Source organism: Pholcus phalangioides, unplaced genomic scaffold (genome assembly GCF_987345545.1).
Source record: "Pholcus phalangioides strain wild (caught in Gottingen) unplaced genomic scaffold, Ppha-v1.0 ptg000031l_1, whole genome shotgun sequence".
Taxonomy (NCBI): domain Eukaryota; kingdom Metazoa; phylum Arthropoda; class Arachnida; order Araneae; family Pholcidae; genus Pholcus; species Pholcus phalangioides.
Window position 1 is genome coordinate 5512258 of NW_028301621.1, and position 27913 is coordinate 5540170.

The window sequence follows — 27913 nt, forward strand, 5'->3', positions numbered from 1 at the left end:
CAAAGCAATTTTCTTTTTGTTATGAGGTAATGTTATTTTTGTCTCTTGATATTTCAGTTATGAAAGTCTGATGTACCTGTATGAAACTTATAAAAAAGTAATGCAAACATGTAAATATTTTTTGAATGAAAATTCAGTTTACATACATTGGTTTACTTCTTCACAGACACTGCTATTTATTTATACAAGGATTTGTGTGCATAAGAAAAATTATTGTGTATTATAAATAAGCTATTTTTGTGGGTATGTTTATCACATATATCAGGTATATTTGTTAAACTAAGGTCCATGGTTACATTTTCTGTTTGCAGTTTCTTGTAACATATTTTAATATGTGAATCTCATACCTAAATGCTTACATAAAAAAAGGTAGTCAGAAGAATTATAAAAAGTGTGTTTGTGATTCCAAGAAATTATTTATTATCACATTTTTGTTCCTAAAAAATAATTTAAAAATATTTCAAAATATACATATTCTAAACACTGCACTATGCAGCAATTTTTGGAATATATAAACTAAGCTCAAACTAAAATTTTAACCAGAAAGCAAAACATTTTCTTCAAAAACAAACAATATTCTCAAAAAACCCATTTTCCTCAAAAAAACCTAGCCAGGGGGAAAATGGGTATCTACCTGGGGAGCAAATTTGATAACCCTGCTTAAAACGGGCATCAGATACCAACTGCTCATACCCCCCCCCCCCCCAACAATGGTGGCCCTGGAAACACAATTCAACTCTTCAGCTGTAGATTTATTACACAGTTAACTAGATGCTCAAAATAAAATTTATCAAAAATATATATTATTTTCAGTGTTGGTTACCTCCCATTCCTTTGGGTTAGAAGAAACCATGTTGAAAATTCATTTACGTGGGAAAAAAATTAATCCTTTATAGCACTTCACATACAACTAACTTACTAAAGGATTTCAAACAATCCAATAACTGTATTTTGTCAGATGTAAACGATAAATATTTTTCAGTCCAACCCAGAAATTTTGCGGAGAGATATGTTCTCAAGATGGTACACTGCCTTAAAAAAGACCAATGGGAAATGTAGCCTTGTTCAAAAGCAAGGAAAAGAAACCCCTTGGTTTTTTCGGAATGGGGGGGGGGGGTATTGTTATACAAAAGCTTGCAAAAACGCTGTCGTTTTATCATGGTCCGCCTACGAGGGTGGGGTTGATGGAGCTCTAGCCCTGGGGGCTAGAGCTCCATCATTTTTTCATCAGAGCTAATCATTTTTTTGTTTTCCCACACTATGGATTCACTATGGGGGGGGGGGTCATGTGCTTGCTTTATTGGCACCCACAGGCATTTCACTGTGGACATCTGTGGTCATGGAAATTTTCATTTCATTCAGATATTATGACCTTTTATGCATTGAAACAGCAGGGGTCACATTATAGCCCTGACGTCACACACCCCCAATGCTGGTGTAGGAAAAATACTGCGGTTGTCACTAGCCTTCATTGAATGATAATCATGTCTTTTATTCTTTCCTCTGTTACTTATACATGTGTATTGCTAAAAAATATTGCAATAAAAAGAATAGAAATACTTAGTTCAAGATATCCGCTGATACGCATACAAATTGATATGACCAATGTTAAAATGTCCTGTTTTCTCCTATGGGACATATCTGAAAGGAAAAAAACAAAAAGGTCATCCCACGCGCCTCCTTGATTCCCAGGGCCCGTCAGCCCCCCCCCCCACCCCACCATGTGGTGGCCATTCTACCACCTCCTACCAGAAACTCACTAAGGTTGCAGAGTCCCTTAATAATTCATGAATATTCAATGCAATCCCAACCTGCATACGCCCCTGTGGGCCGTATATACAGACATCTAAGCAACCCTAGACCCCCTTGCCATTTCCTTTGTATCAGGGCACCTACGGCAAAATATTCTTTCTGACAAAAGTTCCACGAGCTTGATGGAAGTAAATGGCATGTAAATGAAGGAGGATCCAGATGCGCAGCACTGAACCTCTCAAAAACCTGTTTTTAGCCCGCTGCGTGGGGTGGTTTTAATGGAAAAACTGTTTTTTTGTGCTTTTGGGCATCGAGTAGAACGGCGGGTTTAAAAGTGGCATTATACAGATCGACTCTGAGTTTGTCTTCTCTCGCATGCATATGCGAATCCATCGTTATGGTAAAAATAGAGATGCAATTTTTAAAAAAAAGTAAAACACTACAAGAAACTCAAAGACCAGATTTTTTAATCCGATTTCATTAGTGCTCAGAGTGTTTCCTGTAGCTCTGCAGTTTATTGCGGCCGTCCATAGAAACTACGGACAATCCATAGCAGTTGGAAATTCTGTGTATATAAAATCATATTACAGTAATCTCAAAAACCAGTCTCTCCAAAGTAAAAGTATATTTCTAGGCAAGTAAAATGACCCCCCCCCCACCCCCCAATTTTTTTTTTTTTTATTTTAAATTTCTCTGAATGTAATTTCACTTTGTAAGTCTAGTTCTTAAGGTACAACATTTTTACAACTGTGCTGCCAGTTTGAATTAAACCTGAGCCCTAGCCAGGGCTGCCCTTACGGAGTGTGTGACAGGTGTGGTTGCACCAGGTCCTGTGCTTCTGGTATAAAAATAAATAAAAATATATACTTTAACTTTTTGTAAAAAATTTCAATAATAAAATGTGGTTACATCATTATGGCAAAGAAAATGTTTGAAAAACCTAAATGTATTGAATAAGTGAAAAATATTCATCACACACAAGCTAATTATATACAGTAATGATAAAACAAAAAAGAATCGTTATTTGTTGAATGTGAATCTGGGCAGCGGTTGGAAAGGAACAGCTACTAACATCCCAGCTCCAATAAAATTGCTCCAAATTGAAATATATAAAATTGACTGTGTGCGTGTGCATTCTCTATACAAATCTACAATTTCAGACCAATTCTTTGCCAAATTTTGCATATACACCAAATGGGATCCGACTTGAATGATAGGCTACTTTAAATGTTTGTCAGATATGGGCAAAAACTGTCGGGCAACAATGGTTACTGGACCTAAACAATCACTTTCGGAATGTTTACTTTGGCTACTGTGGTTTCCTAGCAATGCGTTTTAGACATGTTTATGCCTTTACAATGATTTGTCACTTCTTTAATGCTACCAGTATTATGTATAATTGATCATTTGTTTATAATGGTTTGTCACTTTTTCAATCCTCCCAGTAATTGAAGAATACCCGAGCAGCGCCGGGTATTATAGCTAGTAGATGCATATACAGAGTGTCCTTTAAGTGCTAGCACAGCCTTTATCTCATCAACAGTCTGTCGTATATCTATGATTCCAATTTCAAAAATGCTCAACACACATTCAAAAATTACCCTGTACCAGTTTTGCGAGTGAAAATACAGTATGTAAAAAAATAAAAAAATTCATTTTTTATATCCTTCTCCTCTAACTTCCAATTAGAAAGTTGTTGTCCTGTCTCTCCCGATGCCAACAAAAAAAATTAATGTTTCCATGTGCAATATTCATGGAGATGTTCAAATTCAAAAAACGGAAAATTTGGGAAAGAACAACATTAAATGCAGAAAAACCATTTAACCCGCATTTAACGCTGTTCTTTTCCACATCTCTATTTTTCGAATTTGAATATCTCTGTGAATGTTACACTTAGAAACATGGAATTTTTTTTCATCGGTATCAGGAGAGACCGGGTAAGGAAATTCTAATTGAAAGTTAAGACATGGGGTGATTGTACAAAAATTTAGATTTTTTATTTTGTTACGCACTGTATTTTCACTATCAAAACATAGTAATTTTTGCACACCCCTGTTGAGCATTTTTTAAACTGGAATCATACCTCTACGATGGAAGGTTGATGAGCTAAAGGTGTGGATACACTTTCAGGATACTCTGTAATGTGTAATGAAAGATATAATGTGTGCATTTTATCTTTTAAGATTGTATCAATAAAGTGTTTGAGTGTCTTACCAGTGCAGGTGGGGACAACCACTGAGATGGACTTGGAACATTCTTTACCACATGCCGCTTATATATAAACCAACATAAACACATATAACATAAGTACAACATACACTGACTGTCACGTCGTCATCTGTCAAATATTTATAACATGTTCCTCATATTGAAGCTCCTTCCAGGGAGAAACTAAGAGGAGAAAAATTGCCTGCCTATATGAGGGGAAGGTTTATTTTTTCTCTATATGGTGTTGACATAACAGCTAAATGACAATTTTTTTTAATGTACCAACAGCCATCTTTCGAAAAATGCAACACTGTGAAAGGTAAAGTTTCTGACTGTTTTCAAGTTTCAAGGCACATGGCATTTTGTGCAAGCATACAGTTCAATATTTCAATCTAGCATACTTGCAGAGTTTCTGCGTGATTTTACGTTTCTGTTCTGTTTGAATGTGACATCATAAGATTTGAGTTTCAACTTCGGGCTATATTCGTATTGAATTTCATGACAAATTTCGGAAATGTGAATCTGGTAATGAAAAGGGTAAGAAAAGAAAAAGCGAAAACAATACCTTAATAACAATGTGCTGCATTTGAAAAATTTCTGCAGCCTGCAATTCAGCCTTCTGGTAAAGAGAAAAGGGAAGTGGGTGATATTTCACAAGAAATGTAGTCTCAGCCCGGAATTTCAGCCACCAACAATATGACTGATAGTACGCATACTTATTTGGGTGTAGAATCCTTCGACATCAATGTCAGTACTTCATATTATATTTCTAATGCACTTGAAGAATCTGAAAATCATCCAGAGAGCCTGGTAAAAGATTTATTCACCTGTACTGCATATCCTAGACAGTGGCCAAATAATGTAAGTCATTTAGATCGGGAAAACAATCAAAAAAGGGCATGTTCAAGTTGTCCTTCAAACCAAGATGGCAGACATTTCTCTACACAATATTACAGCCACACCCTACCTAAAGGGGAAAAAATGTTAAGGCAGTGTTTAATTTATAGTAAGAGCAAAGGCTTGGCCTTTAGTTTTTGTTGCAAAATATTCAGTAACCAATCCAGAGGAAAATTGACAGCTGATGGTAATAACGATTGGCGCCATCTTAGCAATAGGCTGCAATGCCATGAGGAATCACCTGCACACACTGAGAGTGTCAAAGCATGAATCGAGTGCAAGCTAAAAATAAATAGGCAAGAAACAACTGTGTTTAATGAAAAAAGAAAACGAACACTGGCGAGAGATATTGAAACACATTATTTACTCCTTGAAGTACCCAACGTAACATTGCTTTTAAGGGTTGAAATCAAACAATTTTTACACCTAAAAATGACAATTTTTTAGGATTAATAGAGATGATAGCCTCGGCTAAGAAATGCAATGAACACACAACAATTAGCCTTATCAGTCACGCCTCGAAAGTACTGCTCCATATTATATGGAAACGTATGGAAAACTGCATTGAAAAATACCTAGATTAGTAATTCAGCGTTAGGAAGAAATTGGCAAGAATAGATGCAGTGACAGCATTAAGAATAATAGCCGAGCACCTGAACACGGTGAGAAGAAGGTTATACGTCTGTTTCATTGATTATGAGACGACATTTGACCATGTCAAATGGAGTAAATTGCTCCCACTATTAGAAAGAATCGGATGTCCAGAAAAATTATTAAACCTAATTCGTGACCTATGTACTAGACAAAAGACAATTATAAGATAAGAAGGTGACACTAAACCCCCTCACATCTGTTGTGGCGTACGACAAGGATGCCCACTATAATTTGGGTTATTCAATGCCTTTTCAGAACTAATTTTAAATGAGGTTTTTGATGAATACAATGCTGGTATCCAAATAGGCAGCCAGATAGTAAAAATAATAAAGTTTGTAGATGACCTTGCTCTATTGGCAGGATGCCAGGCAACATTAACGAGACTACTGTCGAGGATTGTCCGGAAGTACAGGATGAAAATAAATATACGCAAAAAGCAAAAACAATGTCAATGGGCAAGAAAGCTCATCGCTTCACAACAAAAATCGAAGGTCAACAATTACAACAAGAAACATCGTTTAAATACTTGGGGATTTTATCACAGAAGATGGATATTGCAGCAATGACATAAGATCTACAATCGCCCTTGCTAAACAAGGATTGTTAATGAACAAAAACTTACAGATTAAACTACGAAAACGCCTGATTAAGGTATATGTGTGTGGTCCATCGCACAGTATGGATCAGAGACATGGACCATAAACAAGAGAGATGCGAATCGATTGGAAGCGCTGAAGATGTGGTGCTGGAAGTGCATGAAGCACATAAGCTGCACATTGGAAAGGTCACATTCACAGATGTTAACACAGGTTGCAGAGAGTCACCAAATCCTGAAAAGGATTAAATACAGAAGCCTACACTGGTTTGGACATGTTCTCCATCACGGCGGATTGATACGAGATGTGATGAAAGGCAGGACTGAAGGGGAAGGCCCAGGATCACCTGGATCTCAATGCTACTAAATGATGCAGAATATAACAGCTATAACCAATTAAAGAACAAAGCCCAAGACAGAGCTGAGTGGTGGCTGCTCAACATGGGGGCGAACTAGTCTTAGAACTGACGTACCATTGATGATGATGAGGAGAGATGATAGCCACTTTCTATCCTGTCATACAAGAGCATATTAGGAAAATAAAAAATATTGAGATACATGATCATTACTTAGGAATGCGCATTCAAAATGAACAAATAGAACCATTATGGGAATTCAAGTAAAAGGAAAAATATTGAGTGAAATTAAGACGTCCAAATACTTTTCTGTTATACTTGACTACTAAACCAGACATGCACCTTATACATATTCCTTTGCAGAACTTCTAATGAATTGGTGTAATGTGTGTGTGTAGTGAACATTCCATGAAGTCTGTTTCTGTGTAATGTTTGTTATGAGTAGTGCTGCCATCTGCCATCAGTTTTTCTAACTATGCATGACGTGTAATACAGTCGAATGCTGTTTTAACCAATACCGTTATAGCGAAAATCTCATTTTATGAACACTTTTCTAATCCTCCAGATGAGTTTACATAGGAACAATGTAGAAGCTCTGGAATTCCTTTATAACGAAGTGATTTCTCTGGTCTCTTGAATTTCGTTATAACAGGATTCGACTAATTGAATAGTATTCCATTGTAAGCCTGTTGCTCTCTGTGGCGAGACTTTTTAATGGGGAGATCAGCTCACATTTCTACCTAAAGTTGGGAGAATGACAGAAAACCAACTTCAGCCAACCACCACTGTGGTGACAGTGGGGTTCGAACCCGGTCCTTGTGATGCGAATCCGTCACTATGACCACTCAACAACCACAGTGGCTGTTATACTTCACTACTACTACTAAACCACACATGCACCTAGTTCATATTCCTCTGCGGAACCTTTAAAGAATCAGTACATGCTAGAATGTGTGTGTATGTGTTATGAACCTGACATGAAGTTTGTTTCTGTGTAATGTTTGTAATGTGTAGTGCCGCCATCAGCCATAAATTTTTTCTACCTATAAGTGAAGTGTAATGATTGTATAACTGTATCGTTGTAGGCTTGTTGCTCTGTGGTGAGACTTTTTAACGGGAAGATCAGCTCACATTTGTGCCTCAAAGTTAGGAACCATGTGTTATATTTGACTACTACCACTGAACCACACATGCACCTCATCCATATTCCTCTGGGGAACTTCTAACGAATTGGTACATGTTGGAATGTGTGCATATGTGTAGTGAACCTGACGTGAAATTCGTTTCTGTGTAATGCTTGTTATGTATGGTGTTGCCATCTGCAATAAATTTTTTAACATGTTATACTTGACTGTACTGCAGATGTTGCTCCCCAAGAACAAATGTCTATGATTATAAAGGTATGTATAGTTGCAAATATTGATGATAGTGATGGCGTCTTTGAAGAGTATTTACTTTTTTTATGTTAAATCCGAAGTGGGAGAAAATCTAACTATTGTTTCATTGAAAACACTTGGTTGGGTCTTGATGTTAAAAAGGTTGTAGGGGACAAGGTATTGATAATGGATCCAACTTGCAAGGAGTAAACTGAGGCGTTCAGGCCTGTATTTTTCTTTTTAATCCCAGCGCTTTTTATACACCTTGTGCAAATCATAATTCATACCTTATTCTATGTGATGACTCTAAATGTACGGCAAAAGCTGCGTTACTTTTTTGAATATTAAGAAGAATTTACACTTTGTTCTCTTTCTCCCCCAACCGCTGGAATCGGTTTCCAACTCACGGTTAAAAAACGATCTGACACCCACTGGGACAGTAGAAGAGAGAGCATATGGGCAATAAGGTACCAAATTAAAAAAATACAAGATGCACTAATTAAGTTGTCAGAAACTGCAAACGATCCCAAAACAAAGAGTGAGGCTTGATCACTAGTAACTCATAAAATAGAAACATATAAAATTCTTGTTGGAAACAGCTATATGGCACAACTTAATTTTTGCTGTGAACAGTGTTAGCAATAATCTTCAGTTTCAAAAAATACATTTTGGATTACCCTTACAATTGCTAGAAGGATTGATAAATGTTTTGCAGCATTTTCAGAATGAAGGTTTTGTGTCACTAGTGATGTGTGTTAAAGAAATGAGGGATAGGACAAATAGTGATATAGTTGAATATCGAATATGACAACGCTGTTGTCATTACTTTGCAAGTGATTATCTACTTTACACATCTCTCTTTTCCTGATAAGCAATTCTTTTAACAAATGGGAATTTTATGATTGATAAACTCAAAGTAAAAGAATAAATGAAAGAGAGATTCTGAAGTTAACTCACACAGTAACAGACAATCAATGAACACTTACATAAGCTCATAGTTTTTTCTAATTGTCTCTGGTATCTTTGGCTTTGTTACTCGAACAGCCTGCACATACAGTCCAGGTGACATCAAATTCAGGTCTTTCTGAAGAGCTATTTTGAGATTTTCATCAATTTGATCTGTGAACCAATAAAAAGGTGTTTTTTTTAAATACATTGTCTCTGAAACACAAACAATCAAATATTCCCAATAACATACAATAAAAATGATGCGTGAACTATTCACCATTTTCAGACTCGGTTAACAAATATTTTAGAGGATGCGGATGTCATAGCTGCCAACTTTAGAAAATGAAAATTCGGGAGATTTTCGCGCAAACCCGTATTTTATGCTAAAACCACTCCCTAATACATGAAATAGGGATTTTTCCAAATAAAATAGGGATTTTCAAAACATAAAAGTTAAAGCGTAGGGAATAAAATCCCTACTGAAGTCAAATTAAAATAGGGATTTTACACACATGGAAGTTAAACCCTTGGGAATAAAATTCCTATGCAAAAAACAAGTGAAATTGGAGGCCAAAACTTCAATGATGTAAAAATAAATAGTGTGTTCAATCAGAAACGCTGTGAACAAACATTCTGCGCGAATGACCCCAAAATCATCGGAAGATGAAGGAAAACTCCGTCAATTTTTGAAGAACACTGACTTTTTGTGACACTTGCTTGATGTTTTTTTTTCATTTCACGAGTGATGATGGCAGTCTTTCCACCATGACCCATGTTTATGTCCGTAACACAACTTGTACAAAAAGGAAAAGTCGGCCCTCTTCTGGAACGTTTGATGAAAGGAAATTCATCGGAATAAGTACCTTTAAAATTGATTAAATATGTTTCTGCTTATCATTATTCATGCTTTGTTATATCGCACGTACATAACTTCAACAAAAGAAATTTTGACCATATGCGCGTCACTAGAATCTTCAATTATTATCCAAGACTATTGGCTGCTAAGCCATTTCTCTGCACGATAAGACAAACAACTTTCTTGTTACCATCAGAGGGTTTGTAAAACTTCCTTAAAAAGGGAATTTCCCCATTTACGACGTGTGACGTCATTTCAAAAGGGAAAAAAAGAGGCTTCATACCCAACAAGAAATTCCTTAGGGATTGTTTTCATAAGCGGGGATTTTTTTTAATGAAGTAGGGAAGTTTTAGGGTCAATTAGGGATTTTTGTGATTTTCGTAAAAATTTGGGAGATTTAAGAACTTTTCGGGAGGTCGAGCGATGAAGCTAAAATTCGGGAGATTCCCGAAAAATTCGGGAGACTTGGCAGTTATGGGATGTGCATGTCAAAGTAATGCAGCAGTGTTATGAGCTGAATTATTGTACCAGTATGTCTGCCTTGGAATCAATTTCCAGAAATAACTCCATTTCTTTTCCAAAAACCTTTTCAAACTATTTTTAGTGAAATGGACAAATATCCTTCAAGAGAAAAACTCAGGGAAATTTTTGTGTTTTGTAAATACAGCACTGTGCAGGAACACTGGCTCTGGCAAGACTTTTTCAAATGGAAGAGTGGCTGGCATCTGTTTCTTGAAGTTGGAAAACCACAGACCAGCTTTGGTTGTTCAACTGCATCATCAAGATCTAAGTTTGCACCCCATTAGCAGCAGGGTTGGTTAGGTTTCTGTGGTTTTCCAACTTTGAGGCATGATTGTGAACCTGTCTCCCATTAGGGAAAAAAACCCATGAAATCCATGCATTTGCAATTTTCAATTCGAAATATGAAAGACAGATGGCAGCACCAGCATAATATGAAACAAGCAAATTTATGACAACACAAAAACAATGGGAGCCAAGAACTTTCTATGCCACAGTACTTTCCTGCACGGACCAATTCGTCAGATATTCCTTAGAGGAATGTTTACAAGGTGCATGTACAGTTACGTAGTTGTTCAACTATAACTTGCTATCGCGTGAATCAAACCTAGGGTCTTGCAATATTAGGCCATCATGATGCCCACATAACCACACTTCTGCCACATAACCACTTTCTGAATATATATAATTCATGGTCTCACTTATACCTTCTCTTTTCATAGACCATTCAACTGAATATTGGCAATAACATAGAACTTGCAAAATACAAGTGTCAAGATAAAATGAATAAATAATAAAAGGAAATTAATGAAAATATTATATATATAAAGTAACATGTCCTGTAATAAATACAAATACAACGCCACAACAGGCAAATTGCCCAACGAGGTGGCTGATTTAAGAACATCATGGATCCCTGAGCCATTTTTTGGAGGCCCTACCTACTACTGCTACACCACACATGCACCCCGCCCACCCAACCCCCCGCGGAACCCCCAACGAATCGGTACATGCGGGAATGTGCGTGTACGTGTAGTGAAACCTGATGTGAAGTTTTTTGTGTTTCTCTGTAATGCTTGTTATGTGTAGTGCTGCCATCTGCCACCAGTTTTTCAAACTATGAGTGAAGTGTTATGATTGAATGATTTATCGTTGTAGGACTGTTGCTCTCTGTGGTGAACTGATTCATCATCGCCGAGCCAAAACGGCTAAAGCTAGAAGTATCAAATTCTGTCAATAGATTTATTTCATGACGTAAAGATTTACTAAGGTGGTGTTTCTTTTTTAAATTTGACCCCTAAGGGCGTCAAAAGGAAGTTCAACGATAACACAGAGAAATCACATCAAGCCAAAACACCTGAATCTATAGTCATGAAACTCGATCAGAAGTTTTATATTGATGACATAAAGATTAAGTGAAAAGGGGTTTTTTGAAATATGATCCTTAAGGTGGTCATAAAGGGGAGTTGAAAGGTAACATAGAAATCACGGCAAAACAAGAATGCTGAAATTCATGAAATCTGCTTAGCAGATTTATTGCATGATGTAGAAACTAACCAAGAAGGCGTTTCTTTTTGAAATTCAATCCTAAAGGGGTGTCAGAAGGGGGGGGGGGCTCAAAATAACCGAGAAATCATAGCGCTGAAATCATTGAAATTCAATGAATGTATCAGAAGTCTTATTTCATGATGTAGAAGCTAACTATCAATGTTTTTTTTGAAATTCGACCCCTAAGCGGGTTCAAAGTTAGCATTAATTAAATTTGGCGAGAATTTTCATTTCTTGACGCAAAGACAAACTCTGAAGGGTTTTTTAAAATTCTACCTCTAAGGGGGGCCCAATAAAGGAGGGAGGATTATATTGGGAAATCACACTGAGCTTAAACTGCTGAAGCTATAAATCTGAAATTTGGTCAGTACTTTTGTATTGTAATGATCAATAACGAATGATTTACTGATAAGAGATTTTTTAAAATCTTTTATCCCCCTTATTGTTCCATATATATTTATATGGAACAATAATCACTGAGCTGAAATCGCTGAAGCCATAAATATGAAATTTAGGCGGTATTATATTTTATTACATAGATACCCACTAAGATGGGATTTCTGAAAATTCAACCCCCAAAAGGGTCAAGGGGGGTTCAAATATTATATGGGGGAATCCTCACCGAGTAATTTTCAGATTACCAAATCTATGCGACCAAAGCCAGTAACAATTAGTATGACATATAAATAAAAAAACAAACCCACCAAAGTAATCAATATAGACCTCTTGCAAACTGTGATTACTACAGAACTGATTCAGTTCATGGTGAACTTTGTTGAAGATTAGGGCTTTGTCATAGTCTGCTGTGAAGTTTTTTACAATATCAAACACTGAAAAAAAAACAAAATAACATGAATAACATGTTCAATAAAGTTAGTAATTTACATAGGCAATAAAGACTGAGAAAAAGACTATTTCTCATACACTAGGGCATGCCTGTTGCTAATGTGATCACATAGACTGGTGGTTTCTGACACCAATAACTTTTATATAAAAAAGGCCTAGATGTGTGTGCATGTGAGATGAACACGAGTCCTGTAAGAAAAATGAGACAGATCTATTTTTTCAGATGAAACAGTTTACGAAGTGTTTAATTGTGCCTTTGGAAGAAAAAATATATAAACCCAAATCCCCTAATAAACAGTTTTTTCTGTGTTATGTTTGTTCTGCACTTGTGGAAAGTCTGCCTGAATAATGATCATTGATTCCAATAAGCAGTGTCAATGGTATAAACAATTAAAATTACACTTTATATCACTTGTGACAGGCCTTCCCCATGCAGAGTAGAAAATAAATAGCACATATATAAATAAACTCAGGCCTAAAAGTGAAAATTTAAAAAAAAAGTAGGAAAAATAGAAACACCACTGACAAAAAAAGGGAAAAATGGAGTTCCCAAATTACTGTGCCATTTAAAAATGTTGTGCCATTGAGAGACATTCACACCTTATATATTTTAATTATAGTATTATCTATTGATATTTCAAGAAACTCAAAATCTTTCTCTCTCTAACGAATTTAAAAATCTTTCATTTTCACAGAATGTGGGATAAAAACAATGTAAATAGCAAATCTGAAAAGAAATTAATCAAATTTCTACTGTTACTTGAAAAGTCCAATTAATGATCATGATACATTTTTTTTTTCTTGTGAATTTTGAAAAAAAAAGTAACACATGCATGCTTAACCCATTGCCCCCAGGCCGAATGTGGCCCCTGGATACATCTGTTGTGACAGACGACTTCAAACCTAATTTTGTAAAATGAACTAAGCAACACATTTCCAGATCGTTCAAGAGACCCCGTGGCACAGTTCCAGATCAATTGACCCAGATATATTTACAGGTCAGCCTAAGTGACCCGCAACACATTTCAAAATCAATGAAATGGCCCACACTCTACTATATGTTGAGCACCCTTGATATAACACCTCCTGGAGTTACATTACACCCGAAGGATACAACGATTTGAATGACCTGCATGCTTTATAAATGCCTGTTTTTTTCCAAAGATGCGATGCCAGTCATCAATAGCATAAACAAGAACCTAGTGTGCCTTAAAACACACATGCTAACACATGGTCCTCTGAGTTATTTCATGTGGTCCAGGACAAATAACAAAACCACACAAGTGGCCCACGAACGATCATCAAATAATTTAAGTGGGACACATTTCCAGATTACTTCAGTGGCTTGAGGTACATTTTCAGATCATTTAAGCAGCCAACAGCACATATCCAGATCACCTAAGTGACACAAAGCGCATTTCCAAATCATTTAAGTGACCCACGACAAACCCCCAGTTCACTTAAGGGGCATGTTTACAGCGCATTGCGCACATTTACAGATAATTTGAGTGGTCCTCAGCATGCCTCGAGATCACTTGAGTGGCTTGCAACAAACAGATCACCTAATGGTCTGCGGTACATTAACACTTCATCAACTAGCCCAATGCATTTTTTATAGATTATTTTAATGGCATTGTTGACATATTTCCAGACCACTCAAGTGGCCCATGGCACACTTTAGGACCACCTGAATGACTTGCGGGAAATTTCAACTTGACTCAAACTTTTGAAGAGTGTTGAGCCACTTCATTGATTTCAAAACGTGTCAATTAAGTGATCTGGAGCAGTGCCACAAGTTATTTGTGTGATCTGTAAATGTGCCGCGGGTCACTCAAGTAATCAGAGAATGTGCACAGGCCACTTAAGTGATCTGAAAAATTTGCCTCGGGCCACTTAATTGAAGTAATAATGTGCCGCGAGCCACTTGGGAGATCTGGAAATATGCCTAGGTAATTTAAATGAGGTAAGAATGTGCTGCGAGCAACTTTATTTATCTGTAAGTGTACCGGGGCCACTTGAGGCAGGCCTCATTTAGACCATAGGTTGAGCACATGTGTGCTTTAAAATTAGGGGTAGTTCAAGGATTACGTCAACAAATTTTTAGGCATTTTTGAAACCACACCCCCCCCCATCAGCAACATTTTGTCAGTGCTCTGCCCCATGGCCCCCACGTAGGGGGGGGGGCTGACAGGGCCCGGGACGATTATCATCATTTTTTTGCTTTTTTATGCTATAAATTAACTACAGAAAGGGCCCGTTAAAAGTCTGACTGAGGGGCCCCGCTACAGGATGTGGGGGCTATGCTCTGCCCCTACCCCCAACGCATATTGGTGGGATCAGAGACGTACGTGCAGGGGGAGGGTCTGGGATGGGGGGGGCTCATGGTCCCCTCCCCAGACAATCAAAAATTTATTTTTTTAATGCAAAAAATATTTTTTTAAATAATTAAAATTTTGAAAGAAAATAGCTTTATATGTTATTATAATCAATTTCTATTAATTTCAATGCTATTTGAAGGATAAGAATTTCAAATTTATTTTAAGAAATTCATTGCAACCCTACCTCTAAGCCACATAAGTAACCCTAGATCCGCAGTAAACACTTGGCCAGTGCAGACCAAATGTGGCACGGGGAATTATGATGTGGCCTGTCCCTCTCAAACCTAATTTTGTAAAAATGAACCAAGTGGCACATTTACAGATTGCTTAAGTTACCCGTGGCACAATTTCAGACCATTTAAGCGATCCATGGCACATTTAGAGATCCCTCAAGTGTCATAGTCCACAGGACAAGTTTCAAATTTCATCAGGAATTATCAGAATTTACCCTCAATAAGAGCATAAGGGAGAATTTTCAACAGACAAATAAACGTTTAAAAAAATTAAAATAAGGTGTGCTACAAAATTATAGTCACATACAATCTATATATACAAAATTTATTTTCTGTCTGTGAGTGTGTATGTTCTCTATACAAATCTACTATTTTAGATCTATCGTCGCTGGCACTTCACAATATGCGCTTGCTGATTTCTTTGGGGTTTGCTTTGCGGTCGCTTGATGTAAATTACGAGACAACATTTTAGAACTAGATTTAATTTCAAATACAAAACATATATTTCATTTCAATACAAAAGGTACATGTGCAACTTGCCACCACAATGTTTAGAACTTTAATTAACTGTTGCCATCTCACAAACAGTAATAATGAGAATAATTTATAAAAAGGAAGAAAACAAAAATAAAACGATTTCCGATCATCCATACTCCCGCCCCAAAAAGGTGACACTTGAATAATCAACTGTTAAACGACAAAGATGATTTACGGAACGTTTGTATACACCATTCACAGTCTTGATTTCCACAACTCTGACCTTTTCGTTGTCACCTGGAAAGACTTGGGTCACTCAGGCAAAGTGGCACTCAAAGGGAGGTGTCTTCCTTCAGGATAACGAGATCACCAACTGCTATGTTCGATATCTCACATTTCCACTTAATCCTTGGTTGAAAACTGGTCAACTATTCCTTGAACCATCGATTTCAGAAATCCTTTTGCAATTTTTGTATCTTGGCTAATTTGGCTTGTAGACATCCCGATGCTTCACCATCAGCTTTAGGTACAGCAGTCATTGGAGTACCGATGAGAAAATGTCCGGAAGTCAAAGCTTACAGCTCATTTGGATCTTGGCCAAGTTAAGTTAGGGGTCTTGAATTCATGCAAGCTTTAATCGGGACAGTCAGATTAGTTAACTCCTCATAAGTGAGAGCACTTCCCTTACACGTTTTCAACAGATGACACTTCAAACATTTGATGTTGGATTCCTACAGTGCACCAAAGTGAGGTGATAATGGAGGAATGAAGTGCCAATTAATTTTTTTTTTCAGAGATAATTTTCTGCACTTTTTGAGATTTACAGAGTTCGAACTGCACCTTTAAATAATTGGCAGCACCCTTGAAGTTGGTTACATTGTCCAAATACATATCTGTGGGCTTCCCTCTTCTGGATATGAATCTTCTAAATACTGCAAGGAAAGCTGCAGTACTTAGCTCTGACATGATTTCAATGTGCATTGCCTTTGTTGTGAAGCACACAAACAACGCTAAGTATGACTTGAGTTGAACCTTCGACCTCTTTAATATCGGCTTCATTGCAATCAGATGGGCAAAGTCTACACCAGTTCTTTGGAACGGTCTGCAGGGCAGGACTCTATGTGCGGGCAAATTACCCAGCATTGACGTTTCAGGTCGTGCCTTGAATCTGTAACAGGTTATGCACCTGTTGAGTATTTTTCTTAATGCTTCTACCCGATGTAATCCAGAATTCTTGTTGAATCATTGATAGAACAAGTTCAGTTCCAGCATGAAGGTATTTGAGATGGAAATGTTCCACTATCAGGGATGTCAGATGATTTTTAGGCAGGAACAATGGATTCTTGGCACTTGTACTAAGATTCGAATGTTTCAACCTACCACCCACTCGTATCAAACCCTACGAATCACTTCTCTTGATATCTGCAGAGTAAATTTCCTCACACATCATTTCATCGAACAATTTTTCTCTTTCGGCGGGAATTGCTTCCAGTTCCCAGAACCGGTTGAGAATCTTGTCCACAATATCACTACAACACTCAATCTGAATGCAGCTAATTTCGAGTTCTTGCAGTTTCTCTTTAGCTGGCACACTTCCAGTCAGTATCCATCCAAGTTTTGCAATCACTGCAAGTGTAGCACCAGGCGTTGAGAGTCGTTCCGGCTCTAGAATATCAAAGAAAACATCTGCACCTAGAATTATATCGATCTGCCTCAACTTGTAGAATTCAGGATCGGCTGAATAAAATCAGGTAAAATAAAAGATAGATGGCGGCATCAGTATCCAAGGCACATTTTTTTAGTGTGGCCAAAACAAGCATAACCACATGTGCTAACAATCCCCTTTTTCCCTCTCTTGTGTTTCTCAGTCTAAGGTGACCTCAGGCTAAGGGTCTCTCGTATTGGCACAGGATGGGAAGCACCTAAAGAGGAAAGACCAATGAGCTATAAAGAAAGTTTCTCTATAGCTCAGTGGGAAAGAATAAAACAGAGCTCTCTCTCCATGGAAGGCTCCACCGAAATTCTACCATATGACCCATACTGTACGAAACACTATTTAATCAGTGTGTTCTGAAATTTTTTTTTTCTAATTTGTCAAATTCATTTGAAAATAAAGAAATTCAATGGTATTACGTTAGTATCAAATACATTTGAGGAATTAATAACTTGAAATTTTCAAGGGAATGCAAACCTTCGCACCTTCTTTACGAGTTGCCCATGGAAACGATGTTATTTTCACACTTTTCTGGAATTTCGTCAATACAGGGCGATGACCATTAGTCTTTCTGGTGCCATACAGTTCCTTTAATTTTAAATAATTAGAAACTACTGCTTGGAATCTGCAAATTGATTCTGCAATGGTTCCAAACGACAGCTTATACAAATACAAATACAACACCGCAACAGGCAAAATGCCCAACAAGGTGGCTGAGAAAAAAATACCCATAAAAATATGGATGTCACATATTTCAAAAATATAGCAACCCAATTAAAAATGCAATTAACAAAAATTGTAAACAATATATACACATGATAAAATATTATACAATGCCCATAAAGAATACTTATGGTTGTCTTATTCTAAGTATTCCAATGCAATTCATCAATTGTTTCATTCTTGAGCTGTTAAATATTTTCCCCCTCTATCCATTATGGAAAAAAGGTGGAATTAAATTTGAGACAGAAAACTACACAGTTGAAAATACAATAAAACCATTTTTTTTCTTCTCATCCAGTCACTAGCAGCGACGACTCACTGTACAAACACAGCGAACTTTACATGACAGCACGATAAACCTAAGTGGTTCTATCATTTTCGGGCACTCTTCAAGAGAAAATATTTGATAACTTTTTTATCCTTTGAAATTTCAACAAAAAACAATTTCTGAAAAAGTTTTAATACAAGCTAGGCATGGGTGTTATACAGCAGCTCTTATAAGCATAAACTAAAAATTTAGGTAAAACCGAAAAATACAGGTGGCTCTATCATTTTGGGACACACCTTATAAGTGAGTAATGTTATGAAATTTTTTGGACTGATGAACGAATTGGGAAATTTCTGCACACACACACACACACATTAGTTGTAAGAACGAAGTACATAGTCGACTTAAGCGGGGTATAGATGTGCCAAATTAAAGGTGTTCCCCCACCTCATTGAATTTGATATTGTGCAAACGATAGGAATAATAGATGTCAAGTTACCGTGGTAGTAACTAAATAAAGGTTCCACTGCAACTGAATAGCATCTAAGTGATAATATTTGTGTCCGTATTATTAATTTTTATATTTATTACAAAATCAGTATATAAGTTATCTAGTTAAAATTCAAGTAACGTTATACAAGCTACAAAAAAATAAAGAAAAAAGAAGCACATACCACTGTTTGCATCAAGGGTATTAACCACTTCAATTCTATCAAAATATATCATGACACCACCACTATAAAGAAAAAAAAATTTCAATACAAAAATTTGAATGCAAGTAAACTTATGAATTTGCTATGTAATTTTTTTTCCATTTTCCTCCACAAAACATTTTCTTTTTATTATTTTATCTCTGAGGCTTGAACATGTGTAAGTGGCAACAGCAAACAGCATCGGTTGTGCTCACTTGTCGCTCCATAATTTTTCTTAATTTTTAGTAATTTTCAAGACATTTAGTGGCAAATGTTTTACTAATAGGCTCAAACAATAGTTGATGAATTAATTTATGTAAGTATTTAAGCTCCTGTCATATAACTACATCATTTAATCATGTTGAAATATGACACATGCTTTGATCTAGTTAAGGTTTCCAATTCACTCAAATGCAATGTGTGCAAAGAAGTTTCCATTTTACGTGAGGCGGTTACCATGCATAGATTTTCACAAGATAAGGGGCCGTTCAAGTATTACATCAGCAAATGCTTAGTCATTTTTTACCCCCCCCCCCCCCGACAGCAAAAGTCACCAAAACTCTGACCCCACTCAGCAAAATTTCGTCAGCACTGCCCCTTACCTCCTAACGCATATTGGTGGGATCAAAAACGTACGCAGGAGGGGGAAGCTCGTGCACCTTCCCTCAGACGAAACATAATTGTTTTAAATTAAATTTTGAAAGAAAATACCTTTATATGTTATTACAATCAATTTCTGTTAATTTCAATACCATTTGAAGGCTAAGAACTCAAAATTTCTCTTTAAGAAATTGATTGCGATCCACCCTTTAAGCTATATATGGTAAACTCTTGACCCGCAGACCAAATGTGGCCCTGAAGGTTATCTGATGTGCCTTCCCGCTCAAACCTAATTTTGTAAAAATGAAAAGCGGCACATTTACAAATCGCTTAAATGACCCGTGGCACAATTCTAGAGCATTTAAGTGGTCTGTGGCACATTTTCAGATCACTAAAGTAGGCCTCACAGATCGCTTTCACATTCAAAAATCACTTAAAGTAACCCGCGACACAGTTCCAGTACAATTAAACGATCCGTGGCACATTTAGAGATCCCTTGAGTGACATGTGGCACAGTTTTAGAATACTTAAGTGGCCTCAGTGCAGTTCTACATCACTCAAGTTACCCATAGAACATTCCCAGATTACGCAAGTGATCCGTGGCATAACTACAGATCACTTGAGTGATACGTGGCACAGTTCTAGAGCACTTGAAGGATCCGTGAAACATTTAGAGACCACTAAAATACTTATCAATAGGGAGAATGTTAGTTCAGGTGCCCAATAACTATCGAAAGTTTTTTTTTTGTTTTTAGCGCACCGAATAAGATGCCATTAAGAATATTTCATATCTTCATAAAGGGTGGTTGATGACGTAAGCATCATCCAAACCTCCTCCCCCTTGTCATCACAAGTCAGTGAATCAGAAATCCCCCCTTGATGCTGACGTAATACTTTAATGACCCCTAAGCTGAAGAAATGGACTTATGCAACGCGTACGTCCTCTCCCAAGGATCCTTTTGCTGGCAGCAGTGATTCCACAAATATTTCGGATTGTTTGAAGAAAATAATGCAACAAAACAAACAACAACTTAGTAACCAACATGCTGAAAGAATTCAAACAAGTAATTGATTTTAATAATGTTGACCTGAAAGACTCTGTAGTTCAACTGCAGAAAAAAAAAAGAATTGCTATCAAGTAATGAGGCTCTCGCAACTGAAAATATTGAGATAAAATCCAAAATAAGTAAACTGCATTATGACATTACAAAGTTGAAGCAGTTATTCAACACGAACTAACATGAAGATTACTAACGTTCAAGAATCAGAAAATGAGAATCTGTCCCAGATCCTATCTAAGATCAAAGATTTGGCTAAATGTGATATGATCAATAACATAATGGTCGCCCACTGTGTGCCTAGTATGAATAAAGAAAAACCTAAACCGATTATAGTTCAATTCTAGTGCAAGCTGGTGCATGATCAAGTGTTGAAGAAATTGAAAGATGAGAAAGTAAGTGCATCACAAATCAATTCCTGATTATCTGCTATCCCGATATACTTCAATTTGAGCTGAAGAAGTTGTTCTTCCTTGAACGAAAATTAATATAATTTAGGTTGGGTACGTGACGAAAAATGTTTTTACGAAAGAATGAATCATCCAGTCTTACAAATAAACTCTGCAAAGGATTTATATTCGATTTCTTAACTGATATAATAACTGAACCTATTATGATTGTAAAATTATTACAAGTCTGGATGATATACGTGCCTTTTTTACGTCTTTACCCACCAAGTATAATTTAAATATATTTCATACAAATATTCAGAGTTTGCAAGCTAACTAGGGTTTTAGCAGAACTAATTTTTTAGCAGAATTTTCAAGTTGTTTAAACAAAATATCTTTATTAATTTTTTCTGAAATCTGGATTTATAGTAATGAAGTGAACTTGTATAATAAGTTGGATGCTTTCAACCAATTTTTCTGTTGTAGAGAGAATAGCAGGTTGGGAGAATCACAGTCTTTTTATGGAAAAATCTGGGTTTTTTCAGATTGATATTCATCTCACAAAACGGCTGAATGTATCCTATTATTCAGTAAGGAATTTAATATTGCACTCTTACCTGTCTATCGTTCTCACCAATTCACAATAGCTGACTTTAATAATGAGATCCAATCTGTTTTATTCCAACCTTAATTTTGATATTATAATTATTGGGGATTTAAATATAAACATTTTTACAAACACTATTGATGTCCTTGATTACCTGAACTGTCTAAGCCAATATGGTTTTAAGTGTCTGATAAATAAGCCTACTAGAGTGAGAGATACATCCACTTGCATCGATCATATTTTTTTTAAATCACAAAATAACCCATCCACTATTTCTTCTGGAATAATTATTAATAATCTAACTGATCATTTTCCCATAGTTATGAAACTGAGCCATGATACAGTTCCAAGCTCAAAAATTTCTGATTGTAGGTATTTTACAGTAATCGACAAAAATATGCTTTCTAATTTTCTAAATAGTTATAAATACAATTGGAGGGATAATGTTGATATCGATACGCAATATAAAACTTTTGCATTTGGATTGAATTCTATTAAAAATAATTTCAAATATCGCACTAGGAGAACGCATAAATTTATTAATAACTGGATGACAAACGAATTGTTACGTATGGTTCATAGAAAAGAAAAACGGAATGAATGGCGATTTTCAGCCCCCCCCCCCTCTACCTCCTCAATGTTACCTTCATGTCGGCACCTTTGACTGGCCAAGCATGCCGGAAGTGTTTGGTACTTGTGGGTTCTTGTCTTGATCTTGAAGTAGGAAATTTTGATTTCTGAATCATTTCTCTGGGTGCTCATACCCATTCCATAAAGTACCCTGGGCACCAACAGCACCTCTGTCTCTGACACCACTACAAATGTCAATCGATTTTTGATTTTTTTTCAACTCTAAAGTAACAACTCTCGAGTGAAAAGAATGAAATCATACTTTTAATTAGATCGTTATTCTTCATGTACATGACACTCGAAATAAAAATTACAATATCAATTACATTTAAAAATTTAACTGGATATAAAAGTTTAATTATATTTGAAAATTCGGTTATAAAAATTTGAAATGTTAAATAATTGATTTTTGCTGTGATAAAATTTCAATATCATGTGGAAAATTTTCGGTTTGTATGATATTCCCCAAATTACAGTGAGCCTATCTTTAACGGTAAATTTTTATCTGCCCCATTACAGTATCTCCATAAGAACCTGAAATATTTAATTAATTAATAATTCAATTAAATTAATATTTAATTTTCACCGTATAAGCCGCACTTCCCGCTTTTGTTGGGATTTCTATTTCTCACAGCGAAGGGAGTTGGGCGCAGATCAAGGATGGAAATGTACAGCGCTTATGAATGACGATTCGATGAAGTTTTCATAATGCCCACAGGATGAGCACCGACAAAGGCAATGTAATCACTAATAAGAAAGATGACTATGGGTCAGTCGCATAGATACAATATAACCATTAATCTTATGTTTATAATCAGTCGCATATCTTTGACTGGCTTGTTTGAATATTTTCACATAGTTTTCATTAGCATCTAAGCTTTTGGAACAAGGTTGGTGTGCTTGGTCTACATATTTCTGTTGGCATAAACATGGAATATTGCAAAACCGAACGTGGAAATTATATGTTGGTTTACGTGTGTGTTTAAAAGTTTTTTCCCCCATAATTCATGTTCCGAAATTATAAAAACGTTTACGCAATTTTTAAATACTGTTAATACTAATACTAAATACTAATTTTTACTTTTTACGCAACTTTACGCAAAACTTTTAAATGCAATTCAAAATGAATTAGACTATTATTAATTTTCTTAATTTGAGTTTTTTGTTGTATCTTAAAGAGAGATACAGGTTATACGGATGACAAAAAATAATGTAGTACTTTTTAAAATTAAATTGTTTGTATTCAATTTAAATTGTAATAAATTGAAATCTTCTACGTATCTCAAAAAGAAATTATGGTAGTTCAAAATACCATCACGTATTATTCTATAAATCATCATCGGGTTTTTACTGCGATATTCACGTATATAAGTGTAAATAAAATGATACTCAAAGCACTGAAAATAAATAAAGGTTTAGATATTGTGGAGTGTTTATATGTACGATACGAATTGTTTTTAAAATTAAAATTATCGTAATAAATGTAGGCTATAATCAGAGGTGGATTTATAGCTTTCCCACCTGTGGGCTATTCAAACCTTGCATTCCTTCTTCCTTTCTAATTCATGTTCTTGATCACCAATTACTTAATTTCGGTCACGCCCTTTCACTTGTCATTTTGGGATAAAGCCCGCATACCCCCTCCCCACCTAGGAAATATACCTCTGAATATAATGATCTTACATTGTCTGTTAATGTTCATTCACTTGCATTGTAAGAATAAATTTTTACTAATCGTTGACTGGAGCCGTAGACCAAGCACACCAACCTTGTACCAAAAAGCTTAGACGCTAATGAAAACTATGTGAAAATATTCAAACAAGCCAGCCAAAGATATGCGACTGATTATAAACATAAGATTAATGGTTATATTGTATCTATGCGACTGACCCATAGTCATCTTTCTTATTGGTGATTATATTGCCTTTGTCTGTGCTCATCCTGTGGGCATTATGAAAACTTCATCGAACTGTCATTCATAAGCACTGTACATTTCCATCCTGGATCTGCGCCCAACTCCCTTCGCTGTGAGAAATCCCAACAATTTAATTGAATTATTAATTAATTAAATATTTCAGGTTCTTATGGAGATACTGTAATGGTAAATGTTGGTGACTCTTGAAGGGGGGGGGGGAGAAACTCTCGAGCCCATGGGGCAGATAGAAATTTACCGTTAAAGATAGGCTCACTGTAATTTGGGGAATATCATACAAACCGAAATTTTTCCACATAATATTGAAATTTTATCACAGCAAAAATCAATTATTTAACATTTCAAATTTTTATAACCAAATTTTCAAATATAATTAAACTTTTATATGCAGTTAAATTTTTAAATGTAATTGATATTGCAATTTTAATTTCGAGTGTCATATACATGAAGTTCCATACAATGATCTAATTAAAAGTCTGATTTCATTCTTTTCACTCGAGAGTTGTTACTTTAGAGTTGAAAAAAAAGATATCAAAAATCGATTGACATTTGCAGTGGTGTCAGAGACAGAGATGCTGTTGGTGCCCAGGGTACTTTATGGAATGGGTATGAGCACCTAGAGAAATGATTCAGAAATCAAAATTTCCTACTTCAAGATCAAGACAAGAACCCACAAGTTCCAAACACTTCCGGCATGTTTGGCCAGTCAAAGGTGCCGACATGAAGCAAACATTGAGGAGGTGGGGGGGGGGCTGAAAATCGCCATTCATTCCGTTTATAAGGGACTTAAACCCGTACTCAGGGACTCAAATCCCGACAAAAAGTGGGAAATGCGGCTTATACGGTGGAAATTAAAATTTAAAAATTTATTTGATCTCAATTTGTTTATTTGGGTGAGCTCTTCAACATCCCTCACTGCGAGAAATGGAAATCCCGACAGAGATGCGGCTTATATGGTAAAAATTAAATTTTAAAAATTTAATGACTTCAATGAATACCTTCCAATTACTAATTTGATCTCAATTTGTTTATTTGGGTGAGCTCTTCAACATCCCTCACTGCGAGAAATGGAAATCCCGACAGAGATGCGGCTTATATGGTAAAAATTAAATTTTAAAAATTTAATGACTTCAATGAATACTTTCCTTCATTTCATAAAAATTAAAACAGATGGGCAGGGGCAGGGGCGTAGCCAGAAATTTCGTTCGGGGGGGGGGGGAACCACTTTCATTTCGGGGGGGGGGACCAAAGTGACAGAACAATGGATTTGGCCATCTTTTTCCCTTTTTTGGTCATTTTCTCACATTTCGGGGGGGGGGGCAGACCCCAAGCCCCCCCCCCCCCCTCGCTACGCGCTTGGGCAGGGGGAACATTTCCAATAAATGAGAAAAAAAATTAGTTCCATTTTTTATGCCTAAAGCACCTATCCTATTTATAAGATCACAACAAACATATGAATTTTAAAGCAATGCAAATTTGTCGCGATGAAATGAGCTTGCGACAAATTTGTACCACGACGAAATGAGCCTGCGACAAATTTGTACTGCGGCGAAATGAGGCTGCGACAAATTTGTACCGCGACGAAATGAGCCTGCGACAAATTTGTACCGTGACGAAATGAGCCTGCGACAAATTTGTACCGCGACGAGTTTGTAGCACGACGGATTGACGTTGCGACGAATTGTCCCGCGACAAGTTGAGCGCGGCGAATTGACCTAGACCCACAGGTGACAGGTACGTAAGCATCCTGTCTGATCACCTGCACCCATTCATGTCCATTGTGCATTCTGACGGTCTTGGACAATTTCAGCAGGACAATGCGACACCCCACACGTCCAGAATTGTTACAAAGTGGCTCCAGGAACACTCTTCTGACTTTAGACACTTCCGCTGGCCACCAAAATCCCCAGACATGAACATTATTGAACATATCTGGGATGCCTTGCAACGTGCTGGTCAGAAGAGATCTCCACCCCCCTCTTACTCCTACGGATTTATGGACAGCCCTGCAGGATTCATGGTGTCAATTACCTCCAGCACTACTTCAGACATTAGTCGAGTCCATGCCACGTCGTGTTGCGGCACTTCTGCGTGCTCGCGGGGGCCCTACACGATATTAGGCAGGTGTACCAGTTTTTTTGGCTCTTCAGTGTATGTATATATATAGTAAAAATTAAAATTTCTTCAATCAATTTTTTTTTATTCAATAAATTTCTTCTATAAATAGAACGCGCTCATTCTTCACTCATTGCCATAAAATTTTGCGCACCAAGAAATAATTGTGGGATCGAAACGAAAGTTGGCCTGAAGGTACATGTCGGGCAGATATGCAAATGATTAGAAATGCAGCGTGATTGCGCATTGCGTAATGCCACTAGAGGGCGTTGCACTTCGTTCTCCTTGGAGTATAAAACAGGTAAGCAGAGCTTGCTGGAGTGTATTTAATCGTTTGCAAAGGAAATGCTGAGGTAGACATGCCGTTACGCCGCCGTCGAAGACCATATGAGCAGTTGTCAGAGTTCGATAGGGGAAGAATCATCGGGATGATGGAAGCTCGGTGAGTAGCTCGTCAACTAGGCCGTTCTGATTTTACTGTGAGGAGGTGTTGGGACCAGTGGACAGAAGAGACGTCATTTACACGGCGACCAGGTTCAGGACGCCCTCGACAGACCAGTCGTCGAGAAGACCGTCACATCATCCGAAACGCACACATAGAGACAACTGCCACATTGGCAGCTATCCAGACACAGGCAGCAGCTTCACTACGGTCCCGTGTCTTCCCGAACCATCGCAAGGCGCCTGGCTGAAGGACATCTGGTCTCGCGGCACCCATTACGTGTGCTGCCAATGACAGCCACCCACCAACACCTCCGTTTGGAGTGGTGTCGAGCACGACGAGATTGGACTGCAACGGAATGAAACCAGGTCGTCTTCAGCGACGAATCGAGATTCAACTTGAGTAGTGATGACAATCGTGTTCGTGTGTGGAGGCCCTGTGGTAAACACTTCAATCCTACCTTCACTTTACAGCGACACACCGCTCCCACAGCTGGTGTCATGGTATGGGGTGCTATTGCTCACGATACACGGTCACCCCTAATATTGATCCATGTCACAATGACAGCCTAGCGGTACGTCCATAACATCCTTCAACCACGTGTTGCCACTCATGGCAGGGCTCCCAGGAGCCATTTTTCAACAAGACAATGCTAGGCCACACACAGCAAGGATGTCACAAGACTGCCTCCGCCACAATACCACCCTTCCCTGGCCTGTTCTATCCCCAGATTTGTCACCAATTGAGCATATCTGGGATCATTTGAGATGGCAAGTTGGACACCCTACGAGGTTGGTCGAACTAGAGGCGCATTTACAGCAACTGTGGAACGAGATGTCTCAGGACATCATACGGAACTTGTATGCCTCAATGCCCGCTCGTATCGCATCGTGCATTCGCGCTAGAGGGGGTCCAACAGAGTACTAAAACTTCTGTTCATCTGTACTTTTTTCTGCAATAAATGATCCTTTTTCTTGGATTTTCTAATCACTTACTTATATCAACGTAGTACTTACATGTGTAGAATTTCGTTTCATTTTGACGACTTCTTCTGGGTGCGCAAATTTTTATGGCAATGAGTGTATATAGTTAGTGTGTG

General features: G+C 37.1%; 1 protein-coding gene across 4 annotated transcripts in view; it reads right to left on the reverse strand.

Moving 5' to 3' along the window:
* Positions 1-27913, reverse strand: part of LOC149067032 (erlin-1-like) — an 82737-nt gene that overhangs the window by 22519 nt on the left and 32305 nt on the right. For all 4 annotated transcript variants that reach the window (XM_089252837.1, XM_089252836.1, XM_089252838.1 and 1 more), the window contains 3 exons: positions 19023-19084; positions 12414-12539; positions 8825-8957 (listed from right to left, as the gene is read on the reverse strand). In XM_089252837.1, the coding sequence (XP_089108963.1) occupies positions 8825-8957; positions 12414-12539; positions 19023-19084 (321 nt within the window). The remainder of the gene's footprint in view (positions 1-8824; positions 8958-12413; positions 12540-19022; positions 19085-27913) is intronic.